This window comes from Orcinus orca, chromosome 4, assembly GCF_937001465.1.
Source record: "Orcinus orca chromosome 4, mOrcOrc1.1, whole genome shotgun sequence".
NCBI classification, from domain to species: Eukaryota; Metazoa; Chordata; class Mammalia; order Artiodactyla; family Delphinidae; genus Orcinus; species Orcinus orca.
The window spans coordinates 79,211,643-79,228,237 of record NC_064562.1 but is presented as its reverse complement, the minus strand read 5'-3'; the positions used below and the strand labels follow the sequence as shown (position 1 = coordinate 79,228,237).

The following is a 16,595-nucleotide window of genomic DNA, read 5'->3' as shown; positions in this document are numbered from 1 at the left end:
GTTCCTTCCTCTGCAATTTTTTGGAAGAGTTTGAGAAGGCTGGGTGTTAGCTCTTCTCTAAATGTTTGATAGAATTCACCTGTGAAGCCATCTGGTCCTGGACTTTTGTTTGTTGGAAGATTTTTCTTTTCTTTTTTTTTTTGTTTTGAGGTGCGTGGGCCTCTCACTGTTGTGGCCTCTCCTGTTGCGGAGCACAGGCTCCGGATGTGCAGGCTCAGCGGCCATGGCTCACGGGCCTAGCCGCTCCGCGGCATGTGGGATCTTCCTGGACTGGGGCACGAACCCATGTCTCCTGCATCGGCAGGCGGACTCTCAACCACTGTACCATCAGGGAAGCCCCTGTTGGAAGATTTTTAATCACAGTTTCCACTTCATTACTTGTGATTGGTCTGTTCATATTTTCTGTTTCTTCCTGGTTCAGTCTTGGAAGATTATACCTTTCTAAGAATTTGTCCATTTCTTCCAGGTTCTCCATTTTATTGGCATAGAGTTGCTTGTAGTAGTCTCTTAGGGTGCTTTGTATTTCTACGGTGTCTGTTGTAACTTCTCCTTTTTCATTTCTAATTTTATTGATTTGAGTCCTCTCCCTCTTTTTCTTGATGAGTCTGGCTAATGGTTTATCAATTTTGTTTATCTTCTCAAAGAACCAGCTTCTAGTTTTATTGATCTTTGACATTGTTTTCTTGTTTCTATTTCATTTATTTCTCCTCTGATCTTTATGATTTCTTTCCTTCTGCTAACTTTGGGTTTTGTTTGCTCTTCTTTCTCGAGTTCCTTTAGGTTTAAGGTTAGATTGTTTATTTGAGATTTTTCTTGTTTCTTGAGGTACGCTTGTATAGCTATAAACTTCCCTCTTAGAACTGCTTTTGCTGCATCCCATAGGTTTTGGATCGTCATGTTTTCATGGTCATTTGTCTCTAGGTATTTTCTGATTTCCTCTTTGATTTCTTCAGTGATCTCTTGGTTATTTAGCAACATATTGTTTAGCCTCCATGTGTGTGTTTTTTTTTTACATTTTTTCCCCTGTAATTTATTTCAAATCTCATAGCATTGTGGTCAAAAAAGATGCTTGATATGATTTCAGTTTTCTTAAATTTACTGAGACTTGATTTGTGACCCAAGATGTGATCTATCCTGGAGAATGTTCCATGCACACCTGAGAAGAAAGTGTAATCTGCTGTTTTTGGATGGAATGTCCTATAAATATCAATTAAATCTATCTAGTCTGTTGTGTCATTTAAAGCTTCTGTTTCCCTATTTATTTTCATTTTGGATGATCTGTCCATTGGTGTAAGTGAGGTGTTAAAGTCCTCCACTATTATTGTGTTATTGTCGATTTCCTCTTTTAGAGCTGTTAGCAGTTGCCTTATGTATTGAGGTGCTCCTATGTTGGGTGCATATATATTTATAACCCTGCTGCTGGGGGGCTGTAACTGTCAGGGAGAGTGGGCCCGCTGTGGAGATGACGGGGCTCCCCCGAGCAACCTTCCCTGACGGCCTTCCCAGCCGTCCCGGAGCTGGTCGTAGCACACTGCTGCAGTGGAAGTGCGCCTGGTGGCGGCCGGTCACCAACCAGGGGTCAGTCCCCCACCGGCCCCACCCCCGGCCCCGCCCACCCCCTTGCGGACCACCCCCCACACACACACCCACCCGCGGAGACGCAGAGGGAGAGGCCAGGAGGAACGAGGAGCGGGAATGATCCGCTGGGGCCGCCAGCACAGCCAGACCCATCGCCGGGTTCAATCCTCTGGGCGGACTGCACGGACCCCACCCGTTTAAGATGTTTTTTAAGAAAGGAATAAATGTAGCCTTGATGAGGTTATACCTGGCTGAGGTGGTTAAGTTCATGTTGGCAGGAGAGACAAGGGGCATATTTTCCTCCTCTGAAACCCTAAAATAGGAGGTAGGAATTTGAGGTGGAACAGAAAGGGATAATTTTGAAGTAGGACATAGGTGCAGAGTGTAACAGGCTAGCTTGGAAGGGTAAGCAGCTGCTCCCATTTACTTGAGGGTTTTGTGCCCTGCATTGGGGGGGTCCATGGGCATCTTGATAGCGGAGAGAGGACCTGGGGAAAGATACAGGTCATGTTTGAGGCTGCCTACTTGAAATATGTGCCTCTGGCTGACCCCACACCCCTGCCCCCCCAATAATGTAAATTGTATGAGACCCTTATTCAGTAGTCTCTCCCCGCCACCAGCACACACAGTTACAGACAAACACACACGCGCGTGCGCACACCAGTGTTAAAATTTCAGGTCGTTTTTAGTGCTGATCCAGTACCTTCACAAGTGCAGTTAGTGTTAGAGATATGACTGGACTCCAGGTCAGCTGATTTTGCACATGGTAATCCTTTCGTCTAGAACAGCCCCACCCCCATCTCCACCTCCTTCCCCCAGCTAATTCCTCTTCATCCTTCAGTTTTCTGCGCAAATGCACCTTCCTTGAGGGAGCAAGCTTTCTCTGGCCCCCTGAGCCTAGATCAGGACCCCTGCCACCAATGTTCACACAACTTCCGTAAAAGCAGGCCTGCATGCCTTGCCTTTCATCGTATTTCCAGCCTCTAGCACTGTGCCCGGCACATAGCAGGCATTCAGTAATTATTCATTGAATGAATGAGTACATAAATCCTGCCCTTGTTACCATACTGACTCTTCCCACTGTACCAGTCAGTGTTCGTCTAATTCATCCTTCAGTTTCCCATCATGATGAAGAGTATCGCTGTCCCTCTGACCTGCTGGAAGAGGAAAATTACACGGTTGGTGTAGTGAGACAGCATGTCACCAGTGAAATTACAGTGAAGCTCAGGCTCCCTGATTACCACGTGTGCTTAGGTCCCTTGGCCTTGCTGCTTTTCAGAAGATGAAGTCAGAAAAGACTTATTTTACTTGATCATTTATCCTCTGTCCATAGGAACCTGGAATGTGCTGAAATTGAACAGGGAGTAGAGAAGAGGTACAAAAGCATTAAATGCATGAAAATTAGGACTAAGCAGGAGAACAAATAGAGCTGGGCTGAGTAAGTCTGGGGGAAAGAAGGATGATGAATCAGTTTCGGCAATTATTGGAGATACGAGATGTGGGAGAGCAGCAGATCAGGAACTAGGGTCCTCTTGTGAATACAGGTGCTTTCACTCATGAGCTGTGTGACCTTAACCAAGCCAGCCTCTTTATCTGTTAAATGGATATGCCGTCTTCAAGGATTATTATGAGGACAAAAAAATGCACATGACATTACACTATCTGCTATAAAAAAGCACTTTACAAATGCAGGACATAATATTACTACTGAGATAAAGAGGTTGTCGATAACTAGCTTTCTATTTCCAGAGCATAGACCAAGACTAAATTGATTCCAACAGTGGCTAGAGAGGTTTTTTTGGTTTTTTTTAAATAAATTTATTTATTTATTATTTTTGGCTGTGTTGGGTCTTCGCTGCTGTGCGCGGCTTTCTCTAGTTGCGGCGAGCAGGCGCTACTCTGTTGCAGTGCGCAAGTGTTGCAGTGTACCGGCTTCTCATTGCGGTGGCTTCTCTTTTTGCGGAGCACGTGGGCTTCAGTAGTTGTGGCTCGTGGGCTCTAGAGCACAGGCTCAGTAGTTGTGGCCCACGGGCTTACTTGCTCCACGGGCATGTGGGATCTTCCTGGACCAGGGATCGAACCCATGTCCCCTGCATTGGCAGGCAGATTCTTAACCACTGCGCCACCAGGGAAGCCTGGCTAGAGAGGTTTATGAAAACATCTTTCTCCAGGTGGGGCATCTGAGGAGTGGAACAGATAGCGTGGAAGCCCGTGGAACCCCTACAGAGCGTTAGAGGCAGGCTAGACGATTGCTCGTCCTACGTGATCTAGGCATGGGACTGAGCTAAGGGGCTGAAGTAGATGATCCTTTGACTTCCAGTTCTGAGAATCTGTGTTTTAAGATTCCAGACTTTCTTCCTCTTCCTTGAATTTTTTATGACGTATCCTGTTTCTATTGTAATTATTAGGTGATTTGGTACTCTATAGCCTATTGAGTACCAAATATTTTCATAAACTACCAGAGTCCAGGATGAACCTCCAAGACGCCACACAAAGTGTAATCTGACTTCAGGCTCTTCCAGCAACTCTAGTTTGTTTGATGAGGATAGTTAATTGCTTTTTAGCATTTCATTTGAATGAGACTCACGGATCTGCTTAGGAAGAAAAGTGCTGATCAATTACAATTGCCCCTGTTGTCATGGAAACAAGCTGCAATTGGACTATAATTATATTTCCTTATTCCTGAAGTGAATCCCTAATCATTGCCATGGTAATTACCCAATATCTATGGTCCCAAATTACATGATGCTTGTCCAAAAAAGACAAAGGAGAAGTAGAAGGGCTGGCCTGAGACATGTGTTAACTGTGCAGCTGCAGAGAGCCTTCTCCTATTTTGGGTGGGGAGAATTTCCCTCTGTAGGCTCATACTCCAAGGTTAGATGATGTCAGTGGGTCTTAGATGTGCCCAGAGTTTAGAGTAGTGGCTAGAAGACTGTATCAGGTAGGATGATTTCAGTTGTAACAGAAGACACTTCTACTGGTATCTTTCTTCAACAGTAAGGAAATATATTATCTGATTCCTGATAGTCTGGAAGACTTTCCAAGTTCCAAGGTCCATTAATGAAGCAACCCAGCAACATCAGCAAGATCCAGTCTGATTCCTTTTTTTCTCTCGTATTTTCAGGGAGTAGGCTCTTGTCCTCAGGCTTGTTACCTCATAGCTCCAAGATGGCTGCCACTGCTCCAGGTGTCACATGCAGACGACACAGACCAGGAACGGAAAGGGGATCGTCCCTGTCCTGTGTCACATTTTATTCATGAGGAGACCTTGCCCAGAAACGCCTCACCCAGCAAACTTTCCCTCCCTTTTCATTGTTCCTTTCACAGCAGACCCCACTGCAAACAGTAGTTCCAGACAACAGAACTTAAAATGAAGATGGCTCTGCTTGACTCCTCCCTGTGCTCCTTAGCACTAACTGCGCAGTGGGTGAAGGATGGAATAGCATGTCTAAGAGATAACTTGGTTTTGCTTTCCTTCTCACCTTCTCTCTTTACTGTCACCTTCCAGTGCCTAAGCTCCAGGCCACAGGCCCATCACACACCCTCTGTCTGACCTCTACCACTTCTGCAGATAAGCATGGGCAAAGGGCACTGGACCTGGGCTTGGACATCCTAGGAGCATGGGGCGTGTCATCCTTTGCTCTCAGGCAGCAGCATATGCCACCAAGAGAGAAAGGCAGCCTCTTGGGGGAGAAGTGATATCAGAACACCAGAGAACTGTTCAAATGAGCTGTCCATGCAGAGGGGCTAGGTGGGAAAGGAGAATCCAAAGGAGATCCAAAGGCATAGTGTGATGGCTGTTTTTGGTCATTCAGCTGTTAGCATGCGGTTCTTCTTCTCAACAGCACCCACATCTCCTTTCAGGGAATCAACTTTGCCTCGCTGTGTGCCCTTATGACAGGATGTAGTGCCTGCTTCCTAGGACAGAAGCCAAAAGGGCCAGATCTTTTACTTGCCCTCCCGCTGAAGCCTGGCAGGAGCATGTGACCCAGCCTGGCCCATCAGTCTTTGTCTCCTAGGGCTTTGACTTGGCAGGTGGGTCCAGGAAGTAAGGACACAACCACGAGAGCAGCCTGTAACTGGGCTCTTTGCACCGTGTGATGGCCGCTGTGGTCCCTGATGCCTAGACCTCTAGACCTTTCTTTACCCCTGTCTTTCTCCAAGCTTTGACTCTAGCTTTCATTGTTCTTTGAGCCCTCACTGTTCATCTAGTAGATTTTCTTTTGGTTGAGTGAGACAAAGTTAGTTTCTGTTAACTTGCAGCAAAGAACTATAACTGACACGGAATGAAACCTGAAAAACTTGGTGGGTGAGAGAGACGGCATGAAATAGAAGGTGGGAAACAAAGCCTGGAGCAATTCCCTGGTTTGAGTTGAAAAGGAGGCCTGGAAGGAACCTTCAAAGGTGCTGAACATCCTGACTTGCCCACCCTTTGGCTTCTCAGAACTTTCTCTGATGGCCTCCTACATAGGCCTGCCCTCCCTGAACAATACCCACCATCAGAAAATGTTCCCCCTCCTCCCATCAGTATGTTTGCATCATGCTTTCACTCCCTCAGTGACCTCTCCATGGGAAACACATCCGGTTAGCTACCCTTCAGTGTTAATCCTTTACTCGTCCACTGAAAAAAAACTTATTCACAAACTTTATTTGGTAAAGTTCTGTGGGAGAAACAAAGTTAACAGATGTGATCCCTGCCCTCACGCAACTCCTAGTACTGTGGTGGAGACAAGATGATACCATTATCATTATTAGAATCACATCTGTGGAGCATTTTACAACATGCAAAGCACTTTTATTTTCCCTCTCATTTAAGGCATGATTATAGTAACCATAACATAGACATGTATGTAACAAGAGATGCATGCATAGGGCTTTCAGTGGGAGAAAAGATCCCCTTCTTCCAGGGAAACAGGAAAGGCTGTGTGGGGGTTGATAAGATGTGAGCTGGACCTTGAAGGATGGGTAGGACCTGAACTGAGAGATTGGCATTGGGCATTCCATCCATGGGGAGGAAGAGCCCATGCAGTGATAGAGCCCAGAGAGGGTATTTGGGGAACTGAATGGTTGGGTTTGCCTTACAGGATGTTTGAAGTAGGGTGACATTTGATAATAATAGGTAACACTTCTATAAGAACTTAACTCATTTAATCCTAACAAAAGCTCCAAGAGGTAGGTCCTATTATCCTCCTCATGTACAGATAAGGAAACTGAGGCACCTGGAGGTTTAGTGACGTGCCCAAGGCCACACAGCTAGAAGTGGGAGAACCAGGTTTCACAAGGAGGCACACTGGCCTGAGTCTGAGCGCTAAATCCCTGCACTGCATGGACTCTGTTTCATAGAGCCAGAGTGGTTCAGTGTCCTTAAATGCCAAACATGAAGAGCATTAAATGCCAAGCAACCATTACAGCTTTGTCTGTTAGGACTTTGGCAAAAAGAGGTTTGGCACTAGAGGTTTCTGAGCTGGCAAAGTAATTGCTTGAAGATTGATGTAGGATTTGAGAGGAAGTGGAATTGGAGAGGACTTCAGGTGGAGACCATTTACAGGTGTCAACATATTACAGAAATGAGCAGAGGATCCTCTGAGGGCAGTCGAAAGGCCAGCGAGTATTACTGTCACTGTCCCCCTGGTTTCAGTTCTGTCTTGATCAAGTCTCTCCAGGGCCTGAGCTCCCAGCGCCTTAGCTTCTTTGTCCGAAAGGATTCCAGTCGTGGCCTCCGTGATCACAGAGTCAGCAGAGACTGCTGGCTGTGCCGGGGCTGCCATCTGCCAGAGCTGCCGCTGCCCTGGATTCACAACTCCCTCTCTTGATGCTCATTTCCATTAGAGACCCACTAGAGATGTGATGAGCGGCTCTCCGGGCCTCCAAGCACAGTCGTGGAGGAGTGTGGCAGGCAGAATCCAGTGCAAGCCTAAAATGGGTCTGGGAGCTCAGGATTTGCAGTCCTACTCATTGATTTCTGTATCGTTTTTGAAGGATTTCTGCCTGTGAAAGGACAGATCATGTTACTCACTAAGGTCTTTTGCACAATACCTTTCCCCTAACCTGGGTCTGACCTTACTTACAAAATAATATAGCACAGAACCTGAGGGATGATAGTCACACAGAAATAGGAAAGATTGGAGTTTTGTGGGAAACGCTTGATGAGTTTGGTTTTGTTCATGTTGAGTTTGCAGAGACAGTGGGCTGGAGACACGTGGCTAGAAGAGAGTGTAGTATTGGAGTTAGATAGACAGTTATTAAAAGTGATTGTTAAAGCCCAAGGAGTAGCCTCAGGTTGTTCTACTCTCTCTGCCTTTGGAAAGATAACCATAGAAGTCAGTGAAGAGTTGAGGAGAAGATGCAAAGCTGGCCTCCATGGGCTGCTTAGAAGCCTCTGATTAGATGTTTGGAATCCCAACCTCTCTGCCTATAACAATATCATCAATGACAACAACAACAAAACCTTTCTTTGCATAAAGGCCCCAGGAACTTCTGCTCTTTGGACCTCTAAGTCCAAACGGACCATTTTTCTGGCATCTGTAAGTCATGGCTCTGCGATTCTTCTCTAAGCTTATGAAAACTCTTCCTCAGAGCCCCATGTTGTTCCAGATTTCCCAAGTGGACCTCTTTTCCTCTCCTTCTAGAGTTTGCTTTTCCCACATGTGCTTGACATTTGACCTCAGGTCTTGTTTACATTAAGATGTCTGTTAAATGACTGTATTGACAATCCTTCAGTTACAAGTTAAAAATCTGGGGGATTTTAGAGGCCTTTCTATATCTCACTATCGATCAAGAGGCTACTCCGTGTTCTAAGCATCACAAGAAAAGGTTCCCACACAGCAAGTCCCATTTCTTCCATCTGAGCAGATAGTCTGAGGGTAAGTTGCAGCACTGAGGCTCAGAGGCCCCTCGCCTCTTGACCCACTCATAGTAAATGGAAGGGGGGAGAATTGGCCTACTGTGCAATCAGTTGTGAAAGATCTTTAAATGTCAAGAGTAAAGAAGTCCAGATGAACTCGGTTAAGGTACAATTTGTGGTAAATTGCCCCTCCATCTCCTAATCATGTAGTTTATAGTTCCCAGCTGGTTAAGGACAAATATTCCCACCGAGCTCTTTGTTCACTAGAACATAATTTCAAGCTGAGATCGCCACACGTGGGCTATTCAGTTTCCATTCCAACCCTGCCTGAAAATCTGGAACTTTGGGCAACCTTCTTACCCACTCTTTGTCTCAGCTTCCCCTTCAGAGAAAAGGAAATAATCTACATTGTAGAGTTGTTTGGAGCCGACATTGGTAACCATGATGACCGAAGATCTAAAGTGACACAAATTGCCAAGGATGTAATGTTAACTTGCATTATGTAAACTGAATTATTTAGAAGAGAGTGTTCATTAGTGTAACTAATAAACCAATGACCATTCTCCTGTACTGTTTCTTCTCAGAGCTTTAAAAACCAAATATAGGAAGAAAAAGGTACAAATGTTTTTTATCACTTTGAAAAGTAATCCTCTTAAGAACAATGGCCTTATCAAAAAGTAGGTTCTGGGGCTTCCCTGGTGGTGCAGTGGTTGAGAGTCCGCCTGCCGATGCAGGGGACGCGGGTTCGTGCCCCGGTCCGGGAAGATCCCACATGCCGCGGAGCGGCTGGGCCCGTGAGCCATGGCCGCTGAGCCTGCGCATCCGGAGCCTGTGCTCCGCAACGGGAGAGGCCACAACAGGGAGAGGCCCGCGTACCACAAAAAAAAAAAAAAAAAAGTAGATTCTGTCATGTGTAGAGAGTTAATAAATATCAAAAAATTATTTAGTTACTTTCGCTTCTGGCTATGATGAAGTAGCTTGTAGCAAATCGGTGCTCCCACCAAGAACAACTGGAAATACATATAAAATATTAAAACAGAGACATCTGTTTGAAGGTGTCAGATTGCTGCTAAGGCACCAGACTTGAGCAGTGAGATCCTGGAGAGAAGGGAGGCCCACTGAGTTGAGGCCAACTTTCTGCAAATTGCTTCTCTCCTGTTGGCATTAGTTGACTCTCAGGTGCAGGTCAAGGCTCAGGGTGGCTGCCAAGAGGAGGAGAAGGCAGCAGGGCTGTAGGCAATCTCATGAAGCTGGGAACACAAAAATTAGAGTTTGAGGCTGCCATGACAGCCAGGACTTGAGGGACTAAGTTCCCCCCAAGAGAAGAGAAGCCCAGAATGAACCTAAATCTAGGCAACAGTTTTCCTTTTGAGGAATCTGTTGATACAGCTGCACAGGAATGCAGGCTGAAAAACAGGGCAGTCTATGGTGCTGGAAAGACAAAAATTGGAGTTTGAGAATCCACCAAGGAGAAGGACCTTAGGAAATAACACGGATTCTTAGTTAAGACTCCAGGAGGCCTGTACCCTACAAGTGGGGATGAAGCAGAGGTAGTCTGAGCCTGACAAAGATTGCTAACCAGCCAAGATCAGCTTGGTTTCTGATTGGACTGAGGTGTTTTTGCTCCTTTGCTGCTTGCTAGAGGAGCGAGCAAGTCCTCTCTGAAAGGAGAGAACCCAGCCTCTACAGTTTTGTGTGCATTATGTGCAGAATTCAATTAAAAAATTACCAGGCAGTTAAGAATCAGGCTATGAGGAAAACGAGATAATAGAAATAGACCCAAAGGGGACTAAGATATTATAGTTTCAGACAGAGCCTTTTAAACAATTGTGATTAATATATTCAACAAAAGAGTTGACAAGGTGGATAATTTCACTAGAGAACTAGAATCTATTAAAAAGGATCATATGGAAATTCTTTCTTTTTCTTAACATCTTTATTGGAGTATAATTGCTTTACAATGGTGTGTTAGTTTCTGCTGTATCACAAAGTGAATCAGCTATATATATATCCCCATATCCCCTCCCTCTTGCATCTCCCTCCCACCCTCCCTATCCCACTCCTCTAGGTGGTCACAGAGCACGGAGCTGATCTCCCTGTGCTATGCGGCTGCTTCCCACGAGCTTTCGATTTTACGCTTGGTTGGAAATTCTTGATTTGAAAAATACTACTGATAGTAAGAACTCAGTAGGTAGTTTTAACAACAGACTGGACACCACTAAAGAGAGGATTAATGAGCTAAAAGCTAGGTCAGTAGAAAAATCCAGACTGAATCATATTGAGTAAAAAGAACAACAGATACAGAAAAGAGCATGAAAAACATGTGGCTCATGTTGAAAAGGTCTAACACTGGAGAATCAGAGGGGGAATAGAGAAAAACAGGGCAGAAGCAGTATTTGAAGAAATAATGGCTGAGAATTTTCCCAAACTGATGAAAGACACCAAGCCACAGGTTTAAGGAGTATTATGTACCCTAAGCTAGATAAATTAGAAGAAATTCACACCTAGCCACAACAGACTAAAAGTGAGAAAACCAAAGACAAAGAAAAATCTTAAAGTCAGCTATAAGAGACAGACTGCTTGTCTTTTCAAAGAAGCAGTAATATAAGTGCATCTATAGAAATTCTATAGCTAACATCATAACTTAAGGTAAAATATTGAATACTTTTCTGCTCAGTTTGGGAATATGACAAAGTCCACCATTACCACTTCTACTTAAGTTCATATGAAGATCCTAGCTAATTGCAGTATGGAAGGAAGGAGAAAGGAAGGAAGGGAGGAAGGAGAGAAGGAGATTGAAAATGAACAAATAAAACTCTTTTGTCATAGATAACATGATTGTATACATAGAAAATCCAAAAGAATCAACAGTCATTATGATTAACAAATAAATTTATCTAAGCCTAGTTATAACATCAATAATCAATAACCAAGTGGCACTTTAATATTCTGCCAATAAACAATTAGAAAAATAAAAATTTTAGCCCATACCATTTACAGTAGATTTAGAAACATCAAATATGTAGCAATAAATCTATCAAAATATGTAAAAGACCTCTATACAGAGAACTACAAAACATTATTGAGAGTAAGTAAAGAGCATCTAAATATTAATAAATGAAGGAATATCCAGTGTTCATGGATTAAAAGATTGACTGTTGTAAAGATGTCAGGTATCCCAAAGTTTATCTATAGATCCAATACCATCACAAAAGTAATCCTAGGAGTGTATTACAGTCTGTGTGTGTGGGGCGGGGGGGGGGGGGGAGTTTATGTAGAAATGCAGAGACAAGAGTAGCCATCTGGGAAAAAAAAACAAAGCTAGAGAACATAAACTGCTAGATATCAAGGCTCATTAAAAAGCTATAGTAACTAAGACAGTGTGGTATTACTGCTGTAAAAACAGACAAATAGACCCGTAGAACACAGTCCAGAAACAGGTTCACACGTATACAGTCATTCAATTTACGACAAGTCACTCATTGTCTTTAAGCCTCAGTTTCCTCATCTATAAATAGGCTTAATAATAGTGCCTTCCACATAAGGTTTAAATATTATATATCACAAGGATTTAGGTGTTATATTAAAGAAGTTAGCACACATGGAGGGGACATAGCAAGTGCCCAGTAACATTTAGCCAGTATTAATATTACCACTGTGACTACCACTATTATTATAATTATCACTACTACTACGATTACTATTCATTTTCTCTATTTTTCAGTAAGATCATCTGGAAGTGGGGACATTAAATCCTGGTTGGCAACAAGGAATATTTGGGGCAACACAGAAGAGCAGGAAACTGTCAGTTCTTAGCCTTTCTGGAAAAAAGAATTAGAGCAGAGAGTTAAATTTCATGAATCAGTCAAAAGATTGACTTGGAAACTGGAAGGGAACTTGGCCTAGCGCTGGTGTGTAATGTACATACAACTGTGAGACATTAGTAAGCATTTATTAAGCATCTAAAGTGGACTTGTCCATATATGTGTTTATAAGAATATTTCAGAGCCTGAGTGCGTATATAAGCCATTTGTAAAAACACTGTGTAGAAAATGAAGTCAGTTACCTCTTCTTTCATCTGAATCATAGCCAGGGATCTGAGAAAAAAGTTTAGACACAATATTAAAAGGTTTGATTCCATAACTTTGAATGGAAAGTTTATTTCATAGCATCTTTAGGTGAACTTGGAAGTTCATTTTGTAGCATAGATCACAAAGTCTCTGAGGACAGGGAGATAGTGGTACATTTAATTTCCTTTTCATATTCATATTCATATCCTAAAACAATGCCTCATATCTCATAAAGTGGGTATAGTGCCTTGTGCTATTTAGCCGAAGGCTTACCCATTATTCCAGCTGTTTAGTGTCTCCAGCCCTCCCATATTCCAGCCCACATGGCATTGGCATCCTGTCTTCCTCTCCCACTGATCCGCCCAAACCCCATCTCACTCATGGGAAGGAATACTAGAGACCTTCCACCACTTTAAAACACTTCAGCTGCCTGGCCTGGGATTGTATTCAGCAGATCTGAATTGTTTCTTATGCTACAACTTCTATTTAGGCGACTTTAAATAAGGTTATTTACTCCCTGAGTTTTATTTGCCACAAAATATTGGTGATGAGATAATGAAAGTAAAACTCTCAGCACAGTGTTTTCATCAAAGTAGGGATTGGTGGTTATTATTATTATTGCCGGGGGCTTCCCTGGTGGTGCAGTGGTTAAGAATCTGCCTGCCAATGCAGGGGGACACGGGTTCGATCCCTGGTCTGGGAAGATCCCACATGCCACGGAGCAACTAAGCCCGTGTGCCACAACTGCTGAGCCTGTGCTCTAGAGCCTGTGAGCCACAACTACTGAAGCCCACGTGCCACAATTACGGAAGCCCGCGCACCTAGAGCCCATGCTCTGCAACAAGAGAAGCCACTGCAATGAGAAGCCCGCGCAGCTCAATGAAGAGTAGCCCCCACTCGCCGCAACTAGAGAAAGCAGCAACAAAGACCCAACACAGCCAAAAATAAATAAATAAATTTTAATATATATATAGTATTATTGCCGAAGATCACACAGCCAGGAGGCTCACATCCCAGTCTTCTGTTTCTAAACCTCACATGCTTTGTTACCATGCTGCTCGTAATTTGGCAAATTTGATGAAAAAATTTGGTACTCAGTCTTTCCAAGTAGGTCTAAACTTGGTCGGGAACCTGCCTGCTGCATTTCTGTAATTCAGTTCAGAGGTACAGCTGGCGGCCCATTTCCCCCAGTACTGCCTCTTCTTTCTTGCCCTAGGTCACTGATAAAACCTCCAGGTGGAACCCCTTTCTGGGGAGGGGAGAGGGAGAAGTGGGGCTCTCTCACCCTGAGAGACCTGCCTGTGTGCCTGGCATCATGGAAATGTGCCTGCCTTGCCTTATGGGGAGTGTGTGATTCTGCCCCTGTGTGTTCCTTCCCAGAGGTAACTTAATTTCCAAAATCAAGTAAGGAACGGTTGGTGTCTGCTGCTTCCTCTTGCTGCAGTTCACCTGGCCTATACCTCACAGTCAGAAGTCCAGATTTCCTTGAAGTCCAACCTTTCAACTGAAAAGTGTTTATTGTTGGGTACCTACCACCTATAAGCTGCCCAATGCATGACACCCATTAGAATCTCCTTAACACACATTTCCCCTCTTCTTCTCTGAATTCCTAGAGTCTCGCCAGAGAGACTCTTTATTCCTGTAGTCCCTATAGCAATTTCAGCCCTCATCAAGTCTTTGTTTTAGATGTATATATCTTTCTTCCAATTTGATTGCAATCTGAAAGAAAGAAACTCTTGCCTCTTACTTCTAGATCTGCATGTTACTTAAAAACTACTTGTTGGCAAGACTTTACTGAGCTAAAACTGATAGTGACAGCTCATCAGGAGAAAGGCTCCTACAGTTAACATTTCTGCAGTGCTTCTGTCCTGGGTTCTCTACAAACAAGTAGCAGTCTGAGTTCTCCCACTGAGTGGCTCTGAAACATTGTTGTGTTGGAGACATGCTCCCTTATTCCAGTGGGACCCTTCTGTCTACCCAGCTACTTGGCTGACCTCTCACAGAAAAGGACACCATGCTGGAAGTGCTTTCTGAATGAGACCGGGGATGTGGGTGGAGTCCCCTAAATCAGGAAGAAAAGGAAATTGAATTGCCAAAAGGAATCTTATCATCCTAATAAAATGAAGCACATGATTTGCATTCCAGGTCCTTCAACTATTCTGTGGGAACCCGGGCGTTTTCCCATGACAGTATTTTTATCCCTGATGGGGGAGCAGAAAGTGAGCAGACAGTTCAAGCAATGTCACAGGACAACATCCTGGGCAAAGTCAAAACTCTTCAGGTAAGACAGCTTGAGATTGGAAGGTCAGAGCCATAGGGAAGGGGCCCGGCTATGGAGGGAAGTGGGGAAAGTTCCTAACTTGGCCTTGAGTAGTGGATTGGGAGGTCCAGGGGATAGCTCCTGGGGAGAATGTTTGCTTTCTCAAACCTCACTCAGTTTTCTGGAAGCCTCTGTCCACCTGTGAGAGGTTCACTATCACCGTTGTACCTACATAACACCCCCTCTCCTTTTCTCTCAAGTTGTTCCCTCATTTTTAACTGGACTTAATGAGGACAAGTACCCTAGAGAGGCTGCAGAACTTGGGTGAGAGGAAAGAGCTCCTGACCATTGAGTGTTGGCCATAATCCCTGAGCACAGGGTTGACTGCCAGCTGAGGGTATGCACAGCAAGTGTTCCCTTTCCAAGTCTCCATACTTGGACAGTGAATGGTGAGACTCTTTATTCTTCTGTTGTGTTTGTAAATCTGGCTGCCCTGAGCCACCCTGTCTCAGAGGGGTGCTGCGAAGCTCTTCAGCTTCGCTCCTGTTCACACTGCAGAGTTGGGCAGTTTTCCTACATAAAATTGACTCAGATGGTAACTCCTTAAGAATGAAAATATAATAAAATAATTTTTCACTAAATGAGATTGAAATAATGGGAAGTCCAGGAAAAGCAAGGGGAGCAAAGACCCCTGGGATCTGACCAAGTAAGTTTGCCCGAGTGCTCAGTAGAATTCACTCACCCAACAGAAGTGCCTAGGCAAGCACTTCTCTGAGCTGGGGGTGCTTGGAGGCAACGCAGACGATGAACAGGGGGCTCTGGTCTGCTGGTTTCCATCTAAGTCTACAACAACGAATGAACCAATAAATGAATGAGTGAATGAACCAGCAAAAACATAAAAAATAAAGGGGACAGCTGGCTTGAATAGCTACTGACACTCAAATTTTTCTATTTTCTTGAAATATTCTTGTTTCTACTGGTTATTAGCTATGTGTTTTGTGATCTCTGTTTGGTTACATATTCCACACACACTCAGCTGAATATAGCATATGGTGAGGTGGGAAATAGCCAACACCCTGAAACCACACCCAAACTTGCCTAGATCTTTGTACCTACCACACCCCTGCCCAAGGCCATAGTCCTGCCCTCAGAACTAAACTAGGCATTCCTTCAAGTTTCAGCTTTCCTAACTAGCTCCCCCGTTCTGGTTCTTGCTGGTTGTACTGCCACACGTTTTATAGACTCAGAAGAAAAAGTCAGCTGTGTCTTTTCATAAGCTGGAGAAGGGGGAAGGGTGTGACGGCCAAAGAAAACCTCGATCCCCTTCCTCCTTACCTTTCCTTCTTGAAGTCTTTTATTTCCTGGAATATTATTGCTACGAAGTAATGAACCCTCATAATACTCCCTTTCTAAGGGGAATGACTTACAGATTTCAGTCTACAAAACAACTGTATTTTACAAGGGCTTTCAAGGAGTTCTTTAAAAATCAGATAATAGTCTGTCGTCTTAAATGGTGTCAGCTTTGTAATGTCACACCACCTGCCACTGCCACTCCAAGAAGTGGATTTGGAGTTGTAAAAAATAGATAATTCCTCAGTATTGAATATACAGAAACTCAATAGAAATATGTGAATGCCAGTTGGTTGTCTTAATGATGTAAGCCATAAGTTTAAAGAATCTGATCTCATAACTAATAAAATGTAAAACAACTAACTTCCCTGAAGCAACAATTCTGATAAAACAGGAGAAGAAATGTGAGTGAAGCAGAATAGCTGTCTAATTGGAGTGCTCTCCTTTGGACATTATCTACTCATACAAGGTCTGCCTAATTTTGCTTCTGCTG

The 16,595-nt window shown here is 44.0% G+C and overlaps 1 protein-coding gene across 3 annotated transcripts in view; it reads left to right on the top strand.

The window, feature by feature from the left end:
- Window positions 1-16,595, top strand: part of CRACD (capping protein inhibiting regulator of actin dynamics) — a 313,346-nt gene that overhangs the window by 221,638 nt on the left and 75,113 nt on the right. The window contains exon 3 of one of the 3 annotated variants that reach the window (XM_049709291.1): window positions 14,638-14,773. The exons of the other annotated variants lie outside the window; for them this stretch is intronic. Coding sequence (XP_049565248.1) covers window positions 14,732-14,773 — 42 coding nt within the window. The 5' untranslated portion in view covers window positions 14,638-14,731. The remainder of the gene's footprint in view (window positions 1-14,637; window positions 14,774-16,595) is intronic. 3 annotated transcript variants of the gene reach the window in all.